General features: G+C 44.6%; 1 protein-coding gene across 1 annotated transcript; it reads left to right on the top strand.

Moving 5' to 3' along the window:
• Positions 1-12,621: 12,621 nt before the first annotated feature.
• On the top strand, positions 12,622-22,749 carry URAD (ureidoimidazoline (2-oxo-4-hydroxy-4-carboxy-5-) decarboxylase). Its single transcript, XM_004384141.1, has 2 exons — positions 12,622-12,796; positions 22,403-22,749. Exons 1-2 carry the CDS (start codon positions 12,622-12,624, stop codon positions 22,747-22,749), a joined length of 522 nt encoding a protein of 173 aa, XP_004384198.1.

Raw genomic sequence — 22,749 nt, 5'->3', positions numbered from 1 at the left:
TACTGAGAGTGATGTGTTGAAGTCTCCTATTATTGTGGAACTATTTTTCTTTTCAGTGCTGTTAGAGTTTTTCTGTATTTTGGGGCCCTGTTGTTGGGTGTTGATATTTATTAAGGTTATGTCTTCTTGGTGTATTGTCCCTTTAATCATTATATAATGTCCTTCCTTGTCTTTTATGGTGGATTTTGCCTTAAAGTTCATTCTATCTGAGATTAGTGTTGCCACTCCTTCCTTTTTTTGGTTGCTGTTTGCTTGATATATTTTTGTCCATTGTTTGATTTTTTAAATTATATTTATGTCTTCGTGTCTAAGGTATGTCTCTTGTAGACAGCATATTGATGGGTCATGCTTTTTTTTATCCATTCTGCCACTCTGTCTCTTTACAGGTGCATTTAAGCCATTTAAATTCAGTGTGATTATCGATAGGTATGAGTTTATTGTTGTCATATTGTGGTTTTTTTTTGTGTCATGCTGACATTTCCTTTGTTTCTCTTACTTTCCTGTACTGAGTTCCTTTTGTTTGTGGATTTTCTTTTCTTTTGATATTATAGATTTTTTGTTTACTGAGACTTTATGTTTTTATTCTTTTGTATTCTGATGAGCAAGTTTGTTAACTTTCTTTGTGGTTATCTTGAAATTTACCCTTATTTACCTAAGTTTGAACAAGTCTTTTATTACTTGATATTGCCTTGACGTCCTCTCCATTTGAAAGTTACACCATTTATTCCCCCTTTTATTGTTTTGACATTGCCATCATTTACTGATTGACGTCTGTGTTTCCCTGTTTAAAGTCTTTTAAACTCATTACTTATTGCTGTCAAGTCAATTCCAACTCATAGCTACCCTATGGGACAGGGTAGAACTGCCCTATAGGGTTTCCAAGGACCACCTGGTGGATTCGAACTGCCAACTTTTGGTTAGCAGCCGAACTCTTAACCACTATGTTACCAGGGTTTCCTTAAGTCTTTTAGCTTTGTTTTATTATTAAGAGTTCTTTACCTAGGTTGGTGTCTGGCTAATGCTGTACTGTGTCCTAGACTCTGGTTGTTGTCTGATGTTGTTGGTTCCCTAACCAAAGGACTTCCTTTAATATTTCTTGGAAGTTTGGTTTGGTTTTTTACAAATTCCCTTAATTTCTGTTTATCTGGAAATGTCCTAATTTCGATATCATATGTGAGAGAGAATTTTGCAGGATATATTATTCTTGGTTGGAAGTTTTTTCTTTCAAGATTTTATATATGTCATCCATTGCCTTCTAGCTTGCATAGTTTCTGTCAAGTAATCAGAGCTTAGTCTTATTTTTTCCCCCTCTGTAAGTGACTTTTCTTTTTTTCAAGCTGCTCTCAGAATTCTTTCTTGTCTTTGGTTTTGGCAAGTGTGATTATGATATGTCTTGGTGACTTTCTTATAGGGTTCGTTGAGTTTCCTGGATGGTCAGCTTTTTGTCTTCCATGATATTTGGGGAGTTTTCTGCCAACAAATCTTCAACAATCTTCTCTGTGTTTTCCATTTTTTCTCCCTGTTCTGGAACTCCAATCGCAAGTAAATTTTTGCTTTTTATTGTGTCCCACATAATTCTTAAGTTTTATTCATTTTTCCCATTCTTTTCTGATTTTTCCTCAAGGTGATGTCCAGGTATTTGTCTTCAATCTTGCTGATTCAGTCTTCCATTGTTTCAAATTTACTCTTAAAACCTTCTATTTAGTTGTCCATTTCTGAAATTTTGTTGTTTATCTTTTGGATTTGTAGTTGCCGTTGTTGTATTTCTTTTTTTTAATTGTGCTTTAGATGAAGGTTTACAGAGCAAATTAGTTTCTCATTAAATAATTAACACACATATTGTTTTGTGACATTGGTTGCCAACAGTGTGATGTGTCAACACTCTTCCCTTCTTGACCATTTCCACTTGTCCAGCTTTCCTGTCTCCTCCTGCCTTCTCATGCCTGCCCCTGGGCTGGTGTGCCCGTTTAGTCTCATATACATGGTTGAGCTATGTGTATTATTGTTTGTTTTATGGGCCTGTCTAATCTTTGACCAAAGGATGTGTTTTTGTATGATTTCGAATTGTTTATTTATTTTGACATTTTGTTCTTGTATTATTTTCCTATTGCTTTGTATATGTTTTCTTTGATTTTGGCTATGTTTTTGTGGGTTTTGTCTGTTTTCCATGATTTTGTCTATTTTTTTCCTAGGTTTTGTTTGTGTTTTCCTTGCTCTGTTTCCTAATCTCTTGAGTAGTCCTAAATATTAGTCTTCTGAATTCCATATCAGGTAGTTCCACTGCCTTTTCTTCTACTGGAAGGTCATCTGATTATTTTTGTCACTTGCTGGAGCCATCTTGTCCTGCTTTTTTTATATGTGTTGATATTGTCCACTGTCTCCCGGACATTAAAGTATTATTTTCTTTATTTATTGATTGTATGTTTGTCTGTTTCATCCTGCTTCTTTGTTTTGTTTTGATATGTCAGGTTCGGGGGGCCGGGTGTGCTTTGTTGCTTGCTTGTCTGTAGGCACGATAGCTCTCACTGCCTTGTTCAGGAGAGCAAGGCAGCAGCAGGCAGTGTGAGCCCACTTTGCTGTACACTGGTTTGGCGAAGTGGGTGAGGGCCAACTGGTTGGGTGCTGCCTGCGTCCTGATGTCGGTCCAACAGTGTGGGAGCATTCACAGCCCCTTGTCAGACAGGCAGGGGTCTCAGATGGGAAGTAGTATGGGCTCACTTCCTTCTGTTCAGCAGCTGGTCAAGTGGCAGAAAGGGAGGGGCAGTGTGGGCCCACTGCATCAGCAGGCCTGAGTTGAGGACATTCTAGCCGCAGTGACACAGTGAGAGCCAGCAGGAAAGAGTGGTAGGCTATGGGATATGCAGCAAGGTTAGGGGAACAAAGAAAGAAAAGAGGTAGAAAGAAAAAAAGGGAGACTGCCAGTGGGTGAGGGCAGGGTGGACCTAGGGCCTGGTGGGAGGGCAGAGGAGGCGACAGGGCTACGTGAGAGGCAGAAAGCCACAGGCTAGTGGCTTTCTAGCCACAGTGGTGCAGCTTGGCCTGGGGGGAAGGAGTAGAGGTGGAGTACAGGGCTGGGGGAGGAAGAAAGAAAAGGAGGAAAGGTGAAAAAATGGCAAGGTAGGAGCTGGTGGTGGGGACAGGGGGGACATGGACTGGCAGTGGGCTGGTAGCTGTCTAGCAGTAGGGCGTGGCCTGGGGGGAAGAGGTAGAGGTGAGGTACGAGGCTAGGTGGGAGAGGGAAAGAAAAAGAAGAAAGGAGAAAAAATAACTTGGCAGGAGTCAGCAGGTGGGGGCAGGGCATATCCGGGCTCATGGAGGGCCAGTATCTCTCTAGTCAAGGCAGTGCATTGTAGCTCGGGTGGGAAGGAATAGAGGTGGGGCATGGGGCTAGGTGGAAGGAAGAAAAAAAAGGAAGAAGAGGAAAAAATAAATAACAAAAAAAACTTTAAAATGGTGCAGCAGGAGCTGGCAGGTGGGGGTGGGACAAACCCAGGCTGGTGGGAAGGTGGGACGGACCTGGGCTGGCAGACAGCTGGTGCCTCTCTAGCCAAGGCAGCGTGGCGTGGCCCAGCAGGAAGGGGTAGAGGTGAGGTATGGGCTAGGTAGGAGGGAGAAAGAAAAGGAACAAAGGAGAAAAGTATTTTTAAAGTGGTGTGGTGGGAACTAATGGGTGGGGGCAGGGCAGACTCAGGCTAGGGGTGGGCCGGTGTCTCTCTAGTCTTGTCTAGCCAAGGTGGCATGGCATGGCCCATCAGGAGGTGTGGAGGTGGTGTACGGGCCAGAAGGGTGAGGGGTGGGAAAGTTTCTCTTGTTACTGGGTGCTCCGTCTCCTGTTGGGAGCTCCATGAAGTTGCCTTCCTGTACTCCCTGTCTGGGATTGTTGCTGGTTGTACTCCAAGATGGAAATGCTGTGCCATGTTAGTTGGCAGGGGACCTCCACTCCATATCTCTGCTGGTTCTGTTTTCCTTCAGTTTCTTCTTCTATTTGGTGTTTCATCCATTTCTTTATCCCTTCATTTGAAGCTTGGAGCTCCAGGATTGATGTTTGTATCTGTTTTACTTATTTTTTCAGGTCTTTACTGCAGAGGGAAGGCATGATGGGTCTGCCTAGGGTACCAAGTCTTGGCTGTAATCTTTATGGAAGCAGATCACCAGGCTTTTCTTCCATAATGCTGCTGGGAAATGAAATTAGACTTCATTAAACCCAACTCTTACCAAATATTTGACTACAGTTTGGGTTAAGTTGTGTCTCTGACATAACTATACAATGTTAACATTGTACCAAAACATGGTTTCCAAGCACCATTTCAGGAAACCCATTGCTGTTTCTGCTGGAACAGCCCCTTCAGGCAGGCCTTTCTACTGATCTTACCAGTAGGGGGAGCCTGAGGACCGTGGCTTTTAATTAATTCCAGGCACCAGAACTGATTCCATCTTTATACCTCGGCCTCTGGAAAGGCAAATTTTAAGAAGCAGAATTAAAGAAAAGGTCAATCAGTTTATTAGAAACAAAAAATAACCCTCTTACAGGTAACTTCAATTTATTTATTCAACATTCCATTGTTTCTTGACTGCGATAATGATTATGAATCATTTCTGTGCATTATGTATCATAGTCCCAATATTAATTGTCTATGACATCAACATGTCAGATCTTTCCATAATATCTAATTTTTAGCATTCTATTTTATACATGCTTTCATTTTCCTAGGGAATTAACTTTAGAACTTTTTCTTGGAGCATCTCCTATAGCTTAGGGTTATCTGAGCCTGGAATGGCTTTCTAGCTCTAAAAAAAAAAAAAAAAGAATTTGTTTCTCTCTTGTAGAGATTTTTTGGAGTAAAAAAAAACCCTACAAGTGATTGGCCTGTAGCAGGAGGATGTTCTCTTCTAGCAGGCCAGCCCCACACCTCACCAGCCCCTCTCCTCTCCACTTCTCACTGTTATTTCTTCCTGATCTTTTCTTTTTCTCCCTTCAGCTCCTCATGAGGGTACTGCCTCAGTATCAGATCTATCTTAACTCCTCTGCCACTCCCATGATCATTTTTTGCAAACATAGATGGTATATCAGTATTTACAGTTGATTCTGTCTATGCTACCACAAAGGAGCCCTGGTGGAGCAATGGTTAAGTGCTGAACTGCTAACTGAAAGGCTGGTGGTTCGAACCTACCCAGCAGCCCCATGGGAGAAAAGACCTGGAGAGGTGCTCCCGTAAAGATTACAGCCTAGGAAACCTTATGGGGCAGTTGTTCTCTATCCTGTAGTGTCACTACGGGTTGTAATTGACCCTATAGCACCTAACAACAGCATGCTAACAACCACAAGTGTCAGGAACAGAAAAAAAAAGGTAGGGGAGTCACCTACCTAAGGAAATACAAACATCTTTTTAGTTTCTAGGGGCCCAACACGTATTAAATTCCAAATGATCGTGTTGTTGTTAGCTGCTCTTGAGTTGAGTCCAACTGATGGCGATCTTATGTACAACAGAAGAAATGTTGCCCAGTCTTGCATCATCCTCACAATTGCCGACATGTTTGACTCCATTGTTGCTGGCTATTGTGCGAATCCATCTCACTGAGGGTCTTTGTCAACCTCATTGGTTCTCTACTACCACTACACAAGATGTCTTCCTCCGGTAATTGACCCCTCTTGATTACTAGTCCAAATCAAGCAAGTAGAAAAATGTTCTATTGTGATCCATAAGATTTTCATTAGCTAATTTTCAAAAGTCAATCACCAGGCTTTTCTTCCTAGTCTGTCTTAGTCTGGAAGCTCCACTGAAACCTCTCCATCATGGGTGACTCTGCTGGTATGTGAAATACCAGTGGCGTAGCTTCCAGCATCATAGCAACACACAAGCCCTGCAGTGTGACACCCCGATAGACGGGTGGTGGCAAATGATCTTAATGAGTCAAAAAGAGGCTTTGATGAATTTTGTATGCTAACAATTTATTGATCCCATACTAGATAATATACCATTCCAGAGTTGTGCTAAAGGCTTTACATGTATTGCCCATTTAACAGACTGTGAGGTAAGAGCGTATTCTATGGCAGTTTAATGTATGGTGAAATCAAGGTTTAAGAAAGTTAAGTACTTAGAAATGCATAGCCGGGCTTGGAATCCATGCCTACAGAGCTGAAAGCCAGCCACCTCTCTACCACGCTGGACAGTTTCCCCTGTCTAAGACTCCTTCCGACAGCTATTTGCCTTGCTTCAGCTCAGGCCTCAGTCAATCACTAGGGATCTAGTTAGGGCAAGGTTAAATGAACTCCAACACCCAATTTTCTTCAGATGACAAATGGGTATGTAGGAAAGCAATTTGTCTCTCAGGTGTATTAAGGAGAAAATACTTCTACATAAGTGCCCATGAGAAGTGAATGGTTGTAATTAAAGGGAACAGATGCATGAAATGCTTCACCTGAAAAACGAAATAAAAATTTGACTGTAGCTATTGAGGAATCTTTTCTATTTGCTGCAAAAAACAATCAATCATTTCAACTAAAAGTTACAAAAAATCAAATATAATATTGTCAGCAACCAGAAAACAAGAATCATAAACAAGAATTACATGGTTAATGAAAAATTATGAGACAACACCTATAAATAAATTGTTACGTTAGGTGCCGTAACATCGACTCTGACTCATAGCAACCCTGTGTACAACAGAAGAAAACACTGCGCCGTCCTCACAATCATTGTTATGCTTGAGCCCCTTGTTGCAACCGCTGTGTCAAGCCATCTCACTGAGGGTCTTCCTCTTCTTCACTCACCCTCTACTTTACCAAGTATGATGTCCTTCTCCAGGGATTGAAAATACCATGGCTTGAGTCAGGCACAATTTAGTCCTCAAAGTGACACCTTTGTTTGCTGACACTTTAAAGAAGTCTTTTGTGGCAGATTTGCCCAATGTGATACATAGTTTGATTTCCTGACTGCTGCTTCCATGGACATTGATTGTGGATCCAAGTAAAATGAAATCCTTGACAACCTCAGTGTTTTCTCTGTTTATCATGATGTTGTCTATCAGTCCTGTTGTGAGGATTTTTGTTTTCTTTATGTTGAGGTGTCATCCCTACCGAGGGTGTAGTCTTTGATCTTCCTCAGTAAGTGCTTCAATTCTTCACTTTCAGCAAGCAAGATTGTGTCATCTGCATAACAGAGATTGTTAATGAGTCTTCCTACTATCCTGATGACCCATTCTTCATATAGTCTAGCTTCTTGGATTATTTGCTGAGCATACAGACTGAGTAAATATGGTGAAAGGATACAACCCTGACATACACCTTTCCTGACTTTAAACCACACAGTATCCCCTTGTTCTGTTCAAATGACTGCCTCTTGGTCTATGTACAGGTTCCTCATGAGCACAATGAAGTGTTCTGGAATTCCCATTCTTCTCAAGGTTATCAATAATTTGTTATGATACATACAGTTGAATGCCTTTTCATAGTCAATAAAACATCTTTTTGGTATTCTCTGCTTTCAGCCAAGACATATTTGACATCAGCAATGATATCCGTCTTTCCATGTCCTCTTCTGAATCTGGCTTGAACTTCTGACAGTTCCCTGTTGATGTGCTGCTACAACCACTTCTGAATGATCTTCAGCAAAATTTTATTTGTGTGTGATATTAATAATACTGTTTGATAATCTCCACATTTGGTTGGATCACCTTTCTTTGGAGTGGGCACAAATATTGATATCTTCCAGTCCGTTGACCAGGTATCTGTCTTCCAAATTTCTTGACATAGATGAGCGAGCACCTCCAGTGCTGCATCCTTTTGTTGAAACATCTCAGTTGGGATTCCATCAGTTCCTGAAGCCCTGTTTTCCACCAATGCCTTCAGCGCAGCTTGGGCCTCTTCCTTCAGTATCATCAGTTCGTCATCATATGCTACCTTTGGAAATGGTTGAATGTCAACCAATTCTTTTTGCTATAGTGACTCTGTGTATTCCTTCCATCTTCTTTTGATGCTCCCTGTGTCGTTCTGTATTTTCCCCATAGAATCCTTCCATATTGCAACTCGAGGTTCGAATTTTTTCTTCAGTTCTTTCAACTTGAGAAATGCCAAGCATGTTCTTCCCTTTTGGTTTTCTAACTCCAGGTCTTTGCACATTTCACCGTAATACTTTACTTTGTCTTCTTGAGCCTCTCTTTGAAATATTCTGTTCACCTCTTTGACTTCATCATTTTTTCCATTTGCTTCAGCTACTCTATATTCAAGAGCAAGTTTCAGAGTCTCTTCTGACATCCATTTTGGTCTTTTCTTTGTTTTTAATGACCTTGTGCTTTCTTCATGTATGATATCCTTGACGTCATTCCACAATTCGTCTGGTCTTCGGTCATTAGTGTTCAATGTGTCAAATCTATTCTTGAGATAGTCTCTAAATTCAGGGGAGATATACTCAAAGTTGTATTTTGGCTCTTGTGGACTTGTTATAATTTCTTCAGCTTCAACTTACATATGAGCAATTGATGGTCTGTCCCGCAGTCCACCGATGGCCTTGTTCTGACTGATGATATTGAGCTTTTCCATTGTCTCTTTCCACAGATATAGTCTATTTGATTCCTGTTTTATCCATCCAGTGAGGTCCACGTGTATACTCACCATTCATGTTGTTGAGAAAAGGTATTTGCAGTGAATAACTCATTGGTATTGCAAAATTCTGTCATGATCTCTCTGGTGTCGTTTCTATCACCAAGGCCATGTTTTTCAACTATCGATTCTTCGTCTTTGTTTCCAACTTTCTCATTCCAATCCCCAGTAATTACCAATGCATCCTGATTGCATGTTTGATCAATTTCAGACTGCAGAAATTGGTAAAAATCTTCAATTTTCTCATCTTTGGCACTGGTGGTTGGTTAGTAAATTTGCATAATAGTCATATTAACTGGTCTTCCTTGTAGGCATATGGATATTATCCTATCACTGAAAGCATTGTCCTTCAGGATAGATCTCGAAATGTTATTTTTGACAATGAATGAAACGTCATTCCTCTTCAATTTGTCATTCCTGGCATAGTAGACCATAAGATTGTCTAATTCAAAATGGCCAATACCAGTCTATTTCAGCTCACTAATGCTTAGGATATGCATTCCATTTGATTTTTGACAACTTTGCATTTTTCTAGATTCATACTTCGTACATTTTATGTTCCAATTATTAATGGATGCTTGCAGCTGTTTCTTCTCATTTTGAGTCTCGCCACCTCCGCAAATCAAGGTCCCGAAAGGTTTACTTCATCCACATCATTAAGGTCAAGTCTATTTTGAGGAGGCAGCTCTTCCCTAGTTGTCTTTTGAGTGCCTTCCAACCTGAGGGGCTCATCTTGCAGCTCTATATCAGACAATGTTCTGCTGCTATTCATAAGGTTTTCACTGGCTAATTCTTTTCAGAAGTAGACCACCAGGTCCTTCTTTCTAGTCTGTATTAGTCTAGAAGCTCAGCTGAAACCTGTCAGCCATGGGTGATCCTACTGGTATTTGAATACCGGTGGCAAAGCTTCCAGGATTGCAGCAACACGCAAGCCCCACAGTACAACAAACTGACAGGAGCTTAGATTGTCCCATCTTCGGCTAGAGGGAATCTTTTCAGGTTGGCTCCGGAGCCTCCTCAAGTTAGCTGCGGAGTCCTTTTGACAGGTCCTTAGTAGTCTTTGTTTTTTGCCATTTAGTTTGACAGAACGTTCAGCTTCATTAATACTTTTACTGCCCCTGACCTAGAATCAGCCGTTTCTTCAAGGAGTCTTTTTTTTTTTTTTTGGTGGTGGGGAGACCTGTAGTGTGGAGAGGTAAGAAGGGGCAATTGTATGGGGTCATATAAAAGGGGTGCAGTATTGGAAGTAACAAAGAGCAGTTTCGTCTCCAACTTCTGCTCTGCCTTCTTTGCCCACTTTCAGCTCCCCGCCCAGAACAAGGGTGTATAAAGAAGAGGTGGGAGTGAAAGCTGGGGAGTGGGGTAGATCAGTAGTGGGGCCCTAGACAGGCTATGTCTTCCCCTTTCCCACCTACCATGCAAGAATATTCTATAGAATGTTCTATACTAACAGAGTGACGCTGTACCAGTCAGCACTAGAATTAACTGAAACTGAGGGTGGTGGATAGCGGGAGACGGGGAAAGACGGATACTGGGCTGTTGGACTGTTCTGTGGCAAAATCTACTTGGACAAGGAAAGAGGTATGTGGATCTCTGGTGGCAGAAAGGAAAAAAATAAAAATCTGTGGTTGGCCCAAATGGAGAGATTATATACCTAAGATGTTATACTAGCCAGCACCTATGGGATACTATGTAACAGAAACCATTTTAAGCATGTTTTGTACATTGATTCATTTAATCTTGGCAAAAATCCCATGAGGTAATTGCTGTTAAAACTCAAAAACCATTGCCATCGAGTCAATTCTGACACATAGTACCCTATAGAACAGAGTAGAACTGCCCCATAGGGTTTCCAAGGTGTGGCTGGTGGTTTCAAACTGCTCCTTTTGATTAGCAGCCGTTGTCTTAACCACTCAGTTTTACAGATGAAGAAACAGGTAATCAACCCACCAAATGTCAAATGGTAAGTGGCAGAGCTGGGGTTAGAACCCAGGTGGTTTGGCTCCCGAGTCCATGAGTCTAAGCCTCCAATATGGGATACTGCTGAAAATTATAAAAGCATCACATGACATAGGTATACGATGTATGTAAGTATTGACCTTTTCCTCCTTCATAGTTGAAGACATTGCTGGTAATGGTGGTCCCTCTGGCACCAGATTGACCCCTCTGAGAACCAAATTCCATCAGCTTCTTTTTAAGGGTTGAGGCCTCCGTCAGTCAGTCAGGATCTTATGGCTCAGGGTGAGACTCATGTTCAGTAACTGTCCACCAAGTGAGGACAAACTCTGTGCCAGCTGATAAATTGTCACAAGCACTATCGCCTCTCACGTGACTGATTTATTAATACTAATGTAGTTGTTCTCCTATTGAATTTTAATTCAGATAGAAGTAAACGTGGAATGACTATGATTTTTGGCAATATGTTTGCATTTTTCATTCTAGACAGAAATAATAGCAGTATCTTTCTTTTATTTTAAATTCTGACCCTTCCCTCTCTTTGACTTATAAAGAAAAGTTGCTATGGAGTCATCTCTGACTCATGGTGACTCCATGTGTGTCAAAGTAGAACTATGCTCCATAGGGTTTTCAATGGTTGATTTTTTTGGACATGGATTGCCAGGCCTTTCTTCCAAGGTGTCTTTGGGTGGACTTGAACTACCAATCTTTCAGTTAGCAGCCGAGTATGTTAATGGTTTGTACAACCCAGGGACTCCTCCTTGACTTTACCTTCCACATTATTTTTGTTCTGTGTATGTTAGGTGCTGTCAAGTTGGTTCTGACTCATAGTGACCCTATGTACAACAGAACAAAACACCGCTCGGTCCTGTGCCATCCTCACAATTGTTGTTATGCTCGAGCCCACTGTCGCAGCCACTGTGTCAGTCTACCTCGTTGAGGGTCTTCCTCTTTTTCACTGACCCTCTACTTTACCAAGTATGATGGCCTTCTCCATGGACTGATCCCTCCTGATAACATGTCCAAAGTATATGAAATCTCACCATCCTTGCTCCTCGCAATATGCATACATGGGAAATATTAGGGTGCGAAATGTAATCTATGTGGTCAATGAATCAACCAATTCATCCCCCCTCCACTGTGTGCCTACTGTGAGCACAGTTCTAGGCACCCAAGATAACAGAGGCAAACAAGACACAATCTCGAGGCTCATGGAATCAGTTGGAGGTCAAGTATTTGCAAAATAAATAAGACAGACACGATCATTTCAGATAAGGATAGATATATTCAGAAAGAAAAGAAGACATAATGGTGTTTGAGAGATGACCGAGAATCAGGCAGAATTATTCTGTAGACACCACATCCTGTTTAAGGAGCATTTATTAAGCACTGGTTGTCTTAAGCATTGGGGATACAGAGAAAGAGTAAAACATAGTACCTACCTGGATGATACAAATGATTAATGCACTCAGTAGCTAACCAAAAGGTTGGAGGTTTGAATACGCCTAGAGGTGCCTCGGAAGAAAGGCCTGGAGATTTACTTCCCAAAAATCAGCCATTGAAAACCCTGTGGAGGACAGTTCTACTCTGACACACAAGGGGGCGCCATGAATTGGAGTCTTGATAACAACTGGTGATCCTCTGTAGCAGCAGCAACGAACAGATAGGAAACCAAGTTCCAAGTGCGTTGACCTGTGTGACCTTCCTTTGAATGATCAGGGAAAACTTCCTCAGGATAACGATGACGTAAAAATGTGAATGGCACCAAAAGCATGCCTGGCTCAAATGCAGAGAGTCAGCCATTGCTCCTAAACTGGCTTTTATTATGACACCAGCTTGAAACATCCACCCCGCGGAAGTCTTTGCTCCCTGGATCGGAACTTTAAGCCTGTGTTTGTTCCTTACACAAGCCTTCTGAATCAGCTTCTCCCAGTAGCATTTAAAACATGCGAAGCTGGTATTGCTTACAAAACACGCGGCAAATAAAATCTGATAAGCAGAGTCGGCCCACTCACCTGACCTGTAGTGGAGCTGGCCGCCTCCCTGGCTTCGATTGAATACGAGCAATGAACATGGAGAAGGTCAACTCCGTGGACTTCGGAGACTTTGTGGAAGTGTTTGGGAATGTCATTGAGAGATGTCCTCTGGCTGCTGCCGCCGTGCGGTCTCAGCGCCCGTTCTCTGATCTGGAAGACTTAGAGAAGCATTTTTGTACCTTCATCGATGCCCTTCCACGGTCAGGTAAAGCTTTCCTGTCCGACACAGAGAGTCTCTACAGAGAGATTTCCATGGTGATTATCAAAATCTTTTCAGATAGTTGCTTATATTTGTACTCTAGCTGCTTATCACTGATATGTAGTGAAACCTGCGAACGCCAGAACCTGCGTAAGGTGGAAACCTGTCAGAGAAGGAACACTCAAATATTTTCCACTAACAGAGACTGATAGAAAAGTAGTAAGACTGCACCCTGTCAAGGCGGGAAGCTGTGGAGCCCCAGAAAACAAGGCAGTCCCCTCGAGTTCTGGCTCTCTCAGGTTTCACTGTGTTTATTTAGCTATTTATGTTTCGAGGCTCCGTGAACTTTCCCAAAGCTGAGTAAAAGACAGTCAAGCCCTTGCTGGGCATTAAACCCAAAGTGGGATGAAATAAAGCATCCTAGCTAAGTCCCTGGTGGCCTCGTGGTTAAGAGCTAGGCTGCTAACCAGAAAGCTGGCAGTTCGAATATGCCAGCTGCTTCTTGGAAGCTCTATGGGACAGTTTTACCTTGTCCTATAGGGTCGCTATGAGTCGGGGTTGACTTGATGACAAAGGTTTTCATTCTTTCCTTTTTAGCTGAAGAGAAGCGGCTGTTTAATATTAGAACTACGAGGTCACACGAAGGGGGAAGCAGAGCGGCCTCCTCCTCAGGTTGGGGACTGAAGGCCTCACCGTAACTCACAGGCCGAGGGTTCAGCCGAGGGCCCACCTCTCTCAGCCCCGCGTGTTCACTTTGGGAGTGCCCTATATGCACGAGAGGAGACAGCCCGATATCACACTATCTCTGGAGCCCCGGGGAACAGAGCAGATGGCTGACATTTTCACCAGAAAGAGCCAGTTTGGACTGGGCTGCGGAGGAAGGTAAACCATTTCAGATCAGCAACTCCCTGGGGAAATGAGGGGAGAGATGGGGATCTGAAGGACTCCTTCTGGAGAAAGGGGAAGAGATTACCAGATTCCTCTGGGTGGGTAGGTAGGAAAAACAAGGCGCTTCCCGGTGTGGGGTGAAGAGATGAGGGGCACAGGTTTAGGCAGACCCCAAGTGGCTCAGGATGGCACACTGCCTCACAGTGAGTCAGAGGCCAGGGTTAGGCGGTCTCATTGCTGTGCCTGATACTGCAGCCCTGAAGTAGGCGGAAGGGGTCGTAAGGCCAGGGCTGCCTTCATAGCATTTCCACAGAGATATGGGGGCGACGAGGGGGAGAATTCTGGCTTCCTTTGTTTTATGGGACTCCCTGGGTGATGCAAACAGTTAATGCACTCAGCTACTAACCAGAAGGTTGGCAGTTCAAGTTCACCCAGTGGTACCTCAGAAGAAAGGCCTGGAGAGCTACTTTCAAAAACTCATCCCTTGACAACCCATGGGGTTGCTGTGAGTCGGAGTCGACTTCATGGCAACTGGTTGATTTCTGTTCTATGATGAAACCAACCAACCAAGTATTGCCATGCTAGATGGTTTCCAGTGATCAGATGGAAGTCTCCAAAATAAGGAAATCATTTTAATTCGTTTTAAGCAGATCTAAGAAGAGTAGGGAGCCCTGGGGGTGCAGTGGTTAAGAGCTCAGCTGCTAACCAAAAGGCCGGCAGTTCGAACCCACCAGCCACTCCTTGGAAACCCTATGGGGCAGTCCTACTCTGTCCTATGGGGTTGCTATTAGTCAGAATCGACTCGATAGTAACAGGTTTGGTTTGGTTTTGAGGAAGAGTAGAGGGTACTGTTATAAAATCAAATGGACAAAAAAGTTGGGCCAGTGCTGACACCCACACTTCCCGGCACCTCTCCAAAGCTGAAGGAGCCCTGGTGGGGAAGTGGCGAAGCACTTGGCTGCTAACCGAAAGGTTGGCAGTTCAAACTCACTAGCTGTTCTGTGGGAGAAAGATGTGGTGATCTGCTCCCATAAAGATTACAGCCTTGGAAACCCTTTAGGGCAGTTCTACTCTGTCCTATAGGGTCACCATGAGTTGGAATTGACTCAACGGCAATGGGTTTGGTTTTTTGTCTCCAAAGCTGATCTCTGTAGCTCCTCTGTGGTTCAGGCAGGAGACAGTAAGGGGAGCTGGTAGTCACAAGACCTTGTAACTAGTAACTCACAGCAACAGCCCAGCCTCAGGCTGGATAAATGAATTAATTGACTCCTGCTCAAGAGAACAAAGCCAGCAGAGCAAGCAGGAAAGAGCAAGAGGTCAGCCAAGCCCATGTTTAAGATGTTTGGCAGGAGAATGGAGGAGGCAAAATGAAAGCCTTCTAAGCCAGAAGGGGAAATGATTTTAAAGGATGTGAGTGACCTTCTGAGTGATCTTTTTTCTTACCAGGAAAAAAGAAAAAGGAGAAAAATCCCATGATGTCTCTCAATACCCAAAAGGGTGGTGGGGCTGGAGAGGAAACGCGTTGAGAGAGAAAGCGAGATAGTGCGGAGAATTTAAATCTATTATTCATTTGTTTCTCCAATTATTCAACAAATGTTTATTTCCTGTTCACTCGAATCCAGGAACTTAGATAATAAAAGAAAAAAATCTCTCTTATTTCCAGCTTCTTTCTTACCAGAACTCACCCCAACTCATCTGACCAGAGCTTCTAGCTGAGGTTAAATTGTCCTAAGCACAGTGGGGTTGGGGGCGTAATTTGGCATCTCTCCTTCACTCCTGATCGCTCTCCTGACTCGATGGAACCTCTGTATTCTGATTCATGTCAGTATCCTGGATCCCTGAGTGAATATCGGGACTCAATATTGGGATGTTGTTGTTAAGTGCTCTGGAGTCAATTTTGGACACATAGCAACTCCATGTGACAGAGTAGAACTGCTCCATAGGGAGCAGATTGCCAAGTCTTTCTCCCCCGGAGCCGCTGGATAGGTTCAAATCGCCAGCCTTTTGGTTAGCAGCCAAGTACTTAACCATTGGGCCACCACGGCTCCTTATTGAGATACTAGGATTCAATAAAGATTTGTTGAATGAATGAATGACCTGGTTTGTAAGGCGATCTTGAAAGATGATGGATCCTGGCTTTAGGAACAGTAGGTCAGTGGGACAAAATGGCTGAAGGAGTATTGGGCCAATCGGACAGTGTTTGCTTCTGCACTGGACACAATTTCTTGAGGGACTTCCCTGCCAGTGGAGTCCACTCCTCAGCTCTCTGTGGTGTCTACACGTCCCTTAGATGGGCAGTTGGGCCCAGAGCCTCAGTGCTGGGTAACTCTCCGTATCTAGTCATCTTAATGACAAGATAGACGACATGGGCGATAGTAATAATAATCACAGTACCTCAAAATTTATTGACCTCTTACCGCAGCTGTGTTCCAGGTACTTTTCCAAACACTTTGCATTTGTTAACTCATTGAAACCTCATAACAACCCTATAAAACAAGTATTATTATACCTAGTTTACAAATGATAAAACTAAGGCAACAAGAGATTAAGTACCTTGAGCAAGGTGGCCGAACTGGGATTGAAACTCGGACAGTCAAGCCAACAGCTTTTGAAGGATTTTCCAGAAGGCTAGAAATAAAGTATAAAAAGTTTCCAAGGGTTTCATTCATTCATCCACTCATTTATTCAATTAACATTAATGCTTGAGGTCCCAGACTCCACATTTGGTTTTCAAATAGTCAAATGAAATGGGATTTTTTTTTTTTTTTGGCATAGTCTAGCTTTACCCCTTGTATAGTAAAGAACAAACTGGATGTTACGAAGTCTTTGAATTATAAAACTAGAAGGGATTTTGGAGAGACGTTCAAGAAGAGGTGATCTACCTGCTCAGTGACTTGTTTTGGGTGATCTGAGAAAACCATCCACCATTAAAGAAAACTGAAAACCGTTTCTAGAGAAAACCAAAGTTGACAATACATTTAAGTTATGTTATGATGATCATTAGCCAGTAGGTGGCAGGCCAGGATTAATATTCAGGTGTAGCACTAGCTTGCAACATGTCCTCTAGCCAGTCAATTCCAAAGGTTAAAGATTAGGGGAAGGAGCCCTGGTGGTGCAGTGGTTTAGTGCTGGACTGCTAACCCAAAGGTCAGTGGTTCAAACCCACCAGCTGCTCCGCAGGAGAAAGACCTGGCAATCTGGTTCCAGAAGATTACAGCCTTGGAAACCCTATGGGGCAGTTCTACTCTGTCCTATAGGGTGGCCATCATGATAATAGGTTCGGGAAAGATGAGGGAAAGACTTTCCTGGTAGGAGGAATGGCAATAGTAAAGTGAGAAGGGTTGAAACAGACAATTTTCACAATAGGGTTAATACATCCCTTTTTGGCATTTCAGAATTGCAATAATATTAGATAATGTCATAATTCATTATTATAATTATAATTAATTGTTTAATATTTATTACAGAACATATTTGTTGAATGAATTAATGAATGAATTATCTACTAATAATTCCCTTAAAATGCAGGCTATAAGGTTTCTGTATTAAAAAGAACTCATTGCTGTCCAGTCAGTTCCAACGCCAAGTGAACCTATAGGACAGAGTAGAACTGCCCCATAGGGTTTCTTAGGCTGTAATCTTTATGGAAGCAGATCAACAGGTCTTTCTCCTGAGGAGTGGCTGGTGGGGTTCAAACTGCCGACCTTTCGGTTAGTAGATGAATGCTTAACCACTGGGTCACCAGGGCTGCTTTAATAGTCTAAGACAGAAAGAGTTCCTTCCTCTTTTCGAGTTTTAAAATGTTTTCACTTTGTTTGTAGTTGTTAGTTGCCACTGAGTCGATTCTGACTCATGGCAATTATTCAGGCAAAAAATATGTAACACACCTTCCCAAGAGTGATGTCTGTCAATGAATACTCAATGAGTGCTTTGTTTCAGGCACTGGGGATAAAGTACTGAACAAGACCCTGTCCTCAAGGAGCTTACATTCTAGTAAAAAGAGATGGGTGATCAACATAAATAGATACTAATAAATTAATATAATAACAAAATAATTTTAGATTCTATACTTATTATGAAGGAAACACATAATAAAGTAGGTCTTTCCTAGGAGATGCCATTTGAGTTCAAAACTGAAGGATGAGAAAGAAGCAGCCAAAGATGTAGGAAACTGGAATGAACTTGACACTTTGGGGGCACAGAAGGACCAAGGTGGTTGGAGAATAGTGAATGGTGGAAGGATTTGAGGAAAGAGAGGAAGGTAAGGTCCAGATCATGTAGAGCTTTCTAGGTATAGTAAGGAATTTTTATTTACACCATTTGCATTGAGACACCATTGAATTCACCCTCTAGAATGATCACGTACAGCAGACAGAGGGAGATCAGGTCAAAGGGCTGTTACGGTAGTTGTAACAGTGACAGATAATGGTTGCTTGGATTAGGCTTGTAGTAATAGAGATGAATAGACGTGGTTGGAGTCTCAGAATATATTTTAAAGCTAGAGCCAGCAGGCTTTATCGACGAACTCGGTGGGTGGGGGTGGATCAGAAACAATGAGGTTTTAACACCTACGTCTTTAATTTGATCAACTGGATGAGTAATGGTGCCATTTTCTGAGATGAGGAAGACTTAGAATGGAGAGGAAAGGACAGAGGATGAGAATATGCTAAGTTTGAGATGACTTATTAGTCATCCAAATGAAAATGCTGAGTACTCTGCTGGGCCATAACCAAGGAACTCAGTGGAAAGAAATGGGCTAGACTAGATTGGGGTGTCATCAAAGAATTGATGGTATTTAAACCATCCTTGTAAATAGAGAAAGGAAGAGGTGTGAGTACCGGGTCCTGGGGTGGTTTGAAGTTTGTGGTCTGGTCTGGCAAAGGATGGAGAACCAGAGGTGAAAGTAGGCAGTGGTGTCTCAGAAGGCAAGTGATTATAATCTTTTAAGAAGGAGAGAGAGCCAACCATGTGACAGTCTCCTGGGAGGTTGAGAACCAAGAAGACAGAGCATTGGTCTTCGGGCTTTGGCAAGATGTAGGTTGTCTGTGATCCTGATAAGAGTGGACTAGGTGTGGTGGGCCTGAAAAGTTGATAGAAGGACCTGGGGACAGGAGGTGAGGAAAACAGAAACATAGAATAAGCAACTCTTTTGAGGAGTTTTGCTGTAAGAAGGAGCAGAAAAATAGGGAGAAACTAAAGGGCAACAAGAAATCGAGGGAAGATTTTTGTTTTGTTTATGGGGTGTGAATCTAAGGTATGTTTGTATGTTGTTGGTGAAGAGGCGGTGGAGAGGGACAAATAGATGTTCAAAATTGCAGAAATAAAGTCTTTGAGAAAGAAAGAGGGGCCAGCTTCAAGAGCACAAATGGAGGGGATGGCCTTCGATAGAAGGGACGAGTCAGGCATTGTACCAGGAGGGAGGACACAGTAATGGGTACAGATGCTGGGATGCTGGTGGACGGTTAGCAGGTTCGGGGCCTTTTGCCTGCTCTTCGGTGACCACCACTGCCTGCCCAGTTCTTCTCCTTTTGAAATAATGAGTGTCTGCTCTGTGCTAGGAACTCTTCTAGGTGCAATATTTCATGATGTGCGGTCCTCACAATATCGCATGTCCACATCTCTACTCCTAGACAGGATATAGGACATGGCACCCCAATGGCACAGACAGTAAGTCCAGGATTCTGGGAAAGACTTTGAAGAACAGGCAGCACTGAGCCGGCCCTGTGACCCACGGAGCATCTACTGTCCTAGCTAGAACTTAGGCATTCCAGTGGGAAGACCAATAGACATAGCAGGCAGGTAGGAAGGACTCACCTGCAGTCTCCTGCCTCCCGCTGGGGACATGGTGGGAGGTACGTCATGGTTGCTGCGTTGGAGGAGGAACTGGGTTGCTGTGAGGTCGGAAAGGCAGACTCAAGGAGTCAGTAGTTTGGGGCAATGAAGATGGAGTCTTTGGGCTGAGCTGTGTCAGGTTCTATTTCTCCCAAACTACCATCCACTAAGGAGAGGTGGTGGAGCAATGGTTAGGTGCTCCGCTGCTAACAGAAAAGTTGATTTGAACCCACCAGCCACTCCGTGAGAGAAAAGAGCTGGGGATCTGCTCCTATAAAGATTACAGCTTAGGAAACACTATGGGGCAGTTCTACTCTGTCGTACAGGGTCGCTATTCCACAGCATACAACAACAACCATTCCCTACACGGCTCCCTGCAACTTTTCCTTTTATCTGCAGCCAAGGGCTTTTTTGTTGTTGTTTTCATTCCAGTTATTCCTTGTTAATCTCTTTTCCTCTTCTCTCTGCTCTCTACTATTCTCGACCTCCTCCCTGTTGCCCCTCCTTCTCCTCCCCACAAAGTGTGAAAATGCACGCTCAGTCCTGGGCAAATATTAACCCGGGGTGATGTTTCCAAGAGGGGAGATAAAACTGAGGGGAGTGAGAAGTGAGATGCAAGTCAAGAAGGACGAGAGGCAGGCCTGGTGCGTGTGAGATCGGCCCCCTCGTGCACCAGTCCGTGCACTCAAACCGACGTCATTGCACAGAAGTCAGCTCAGGGAGTCTGGTGGGGGTCGGCAAGGGGACAGACCTACCTCAACGGCCGGACCTGCCACCAAGAACTCAATAACTACTCCTCCTTCAGTTCAGGCTGGTAAGGAAGGGAAGCTGAGGAGGGAGAACCCAGTCAGAAGACTGTGTTTTGGCGTCCCCTGGCTGTGCAAAGGACCACGGGATAGAGAAGCTCGAGAAGAGCCAGAGGAGAAGCACAAGGGCGGTCCTGCTGGGTCTGGGAGGAAGTCGCCCCAGGACTCACAGCACCTTCCCCCAGCCTGGGTCATTGTGGGTCCCGGGGTTGAGTGGGCTGGGGATTCAGGCCAGGCTAAGTGCCACGTCAAGTGTGCAATGTCCAGGGGCAGGGCCCATAAGAGGGATTCTAAAACAATAATATTACAGAGATGGAATTATTGGTGACACCAGCTTCATTTTAAAGTCCCATTAACCTTAACCTGAAAGCACCTGTGATTTGGTGTCCAGGTTCCAGGTGCAGCCAGCTTCTGTCTAAGTGACTTTGGGGAGGTCACCTAACCCTTTCTGAGCCTCCGTGGAACCCTCTCTTAAATGGAGATGTTACTCCCAGTTCTCCCTACCTCTTAGGGGGATTGGTTGGTGAGTTAGATGAAGCCAACTCAATCATCCTCTCACGGGGCAGACACTATAAGGTTGGAGTAAGGGAAGGTAATACCGTAACTAAGGTCCCTGGGTGACAAAAATTTGCGCTGGACTACTAACCTAAAGGTTAGTGGTTCAAACTCACCCAACAGCACGACTGAAGAAAGTCCTGGCGATTGGCTTCCATAAACATTACAGCCAAGAAAGTTCTATGGAGCAGTTCTACTCCATAACACATGGGGTCACCATGAGTAAGAATCTACAGCAAAGAGTTCTTTTTTTTTTTTCTTCAATATGCCCTAAAGTTTGTGTGTGTGTGTGTGTTCCCCTTTTCCAACTAAGCCTCATGCCTATCCCCAGCACCAGAACAAGACAACTGCTTTGTCAAGATACAAAGAGCCAGGTACTTTCAGCCACACTCTTGGCTGGGAGATACACTCTCCAACGGTTCCACTGGGTTTACTAGGACTAATAATAATGACTGATCTTTGATCGTTTACTAGGCATTAAGCACTGTGTTTTAGGTAAATTCATTGTCTCTAAGCCTCACAACTACTCAGCAAGTTAGGTGTCACTTTACAGATTCGGAGTCCCTGTTCATCGTAACTCAAACGGTGCCAGACACAAGCTCCCTGGCCCAGCTCCAAGGAGTCCGATTCTCTCTTTAGACTTAAAGTCCCAGGGGGTTCCAACCTTAGGCCTAGGATACCATGAGAAAACGTTCTTCCAACAAAACGTTACTCTCTGCCGTCTCTTTGGGATCCACAACGGGAGAAGGGGAAGGAGACCCGGGCAGAGCGGGTCGTGAGTGGGTGCAGTTTTCCTAAATGAAGAAAAGGCCCTTTAACTCAAAGGGCTATGGAATTCCCGCTGGAAATGGGCTTCCTTGCAGTTAATCATCTGTGAGCCCCTTTGGATGCCTGATTCCAGAAGCCCCGAGCTCACACACAGGGTTACAAAGTCCTGGGCGTGTATTTGCCTAGCTCCAAGGATGTTATTCCTACGGATCCACTCCGCCCCTGCCCGCTCTCCTTTGGAGCAGCGCGAAACCCATTCCTTGGCTTTTTCAGGAAGTCTTCAGACCATTGCGTCCGGCCCCCTTCGACATCAAAGCCCCCCATGACAGCAAAGAACTTTGAAAACCTACGAAATACGCAGGCTTCTTATCGCGTCCCTGCTCCCTCCCGAGCAAGTCATAAATTCCGAGCCTCCGCGGCCGCCCTCTCTCCCCTCAGTTCTGCCGGCCCCAAGGTCTCAAAAGACAAACCTGTCACTTCCCGCCACGCCCCCGGGTCCTGGCCGGGGCCGACTGAAGCGGAGAGGGAGACGCGCAAGGTCTGGGACAGGTTGGAGGGACCGGCACAATGGGCGTCCCTGAGCCTCCGGGATCGCCCTGTGGCCCCCCCGCCACCGCCTGAGCCCCGGCACTCCCCCCTCCCGGCGGCTCCGGGACGCCTGGCTCACCCCGCCGTGCGCGCGACACGCCTCCTGGCGCCCCCCTGGCTGCTCGCGCGAGGCCGGCGCGGTGACGCCCCCGCGTGTGTCTGTGCTTTACCGCAGGCCAAGAGGGCATCCTGCGCTGCCACCCGCACCTGGCGGGCCGCGAGCTGCAGCGGGGCACGCTTGCGGCCGAGTCGCAGCGCGAGCAGAGCGCCGCGGGCCTGCAGAACCCGGGCACCGACGAGCGGCGCCGGCTGGCCAAGCTCAACGCGCAGTGCCGCGCACGCTTCGGTTTCCCCTTCGTGCTGGTCGCGCGCCTCCGTGACCCGGCGGTCGTGGCGCGCGAGCTGGAACGCCGGCTGCGCTGCCCGCCGGCGCAGGAGCTGCGCACCGCCCTGGGCGAGGTGAAGACCATCGGCCGCCTACGCCTCGCCGACCTGCTCGGCGCCGACTGCGCCCGGCTGTAG

Source organism: Trichechus manatus, unplaced genomic scaffold (assembly GCF_000243295.1).
Source record: "Trichechus manatus latirostris isolate Lorelei unplaced genomic scaffold, TriManLat1.0 scaffold00118, whole genome shotgun sequence".
Lineage (NCBI taxonomy): Eukaryota > Metazoa > Chordata > Mammalia > Sirenia > Trichechidae > Trichechus > Trichechus manatus.
Note: the sequence above shows the minus strand (reverse complement) of the source record. Positions and strands in the feature narration are given on the sequence as shown.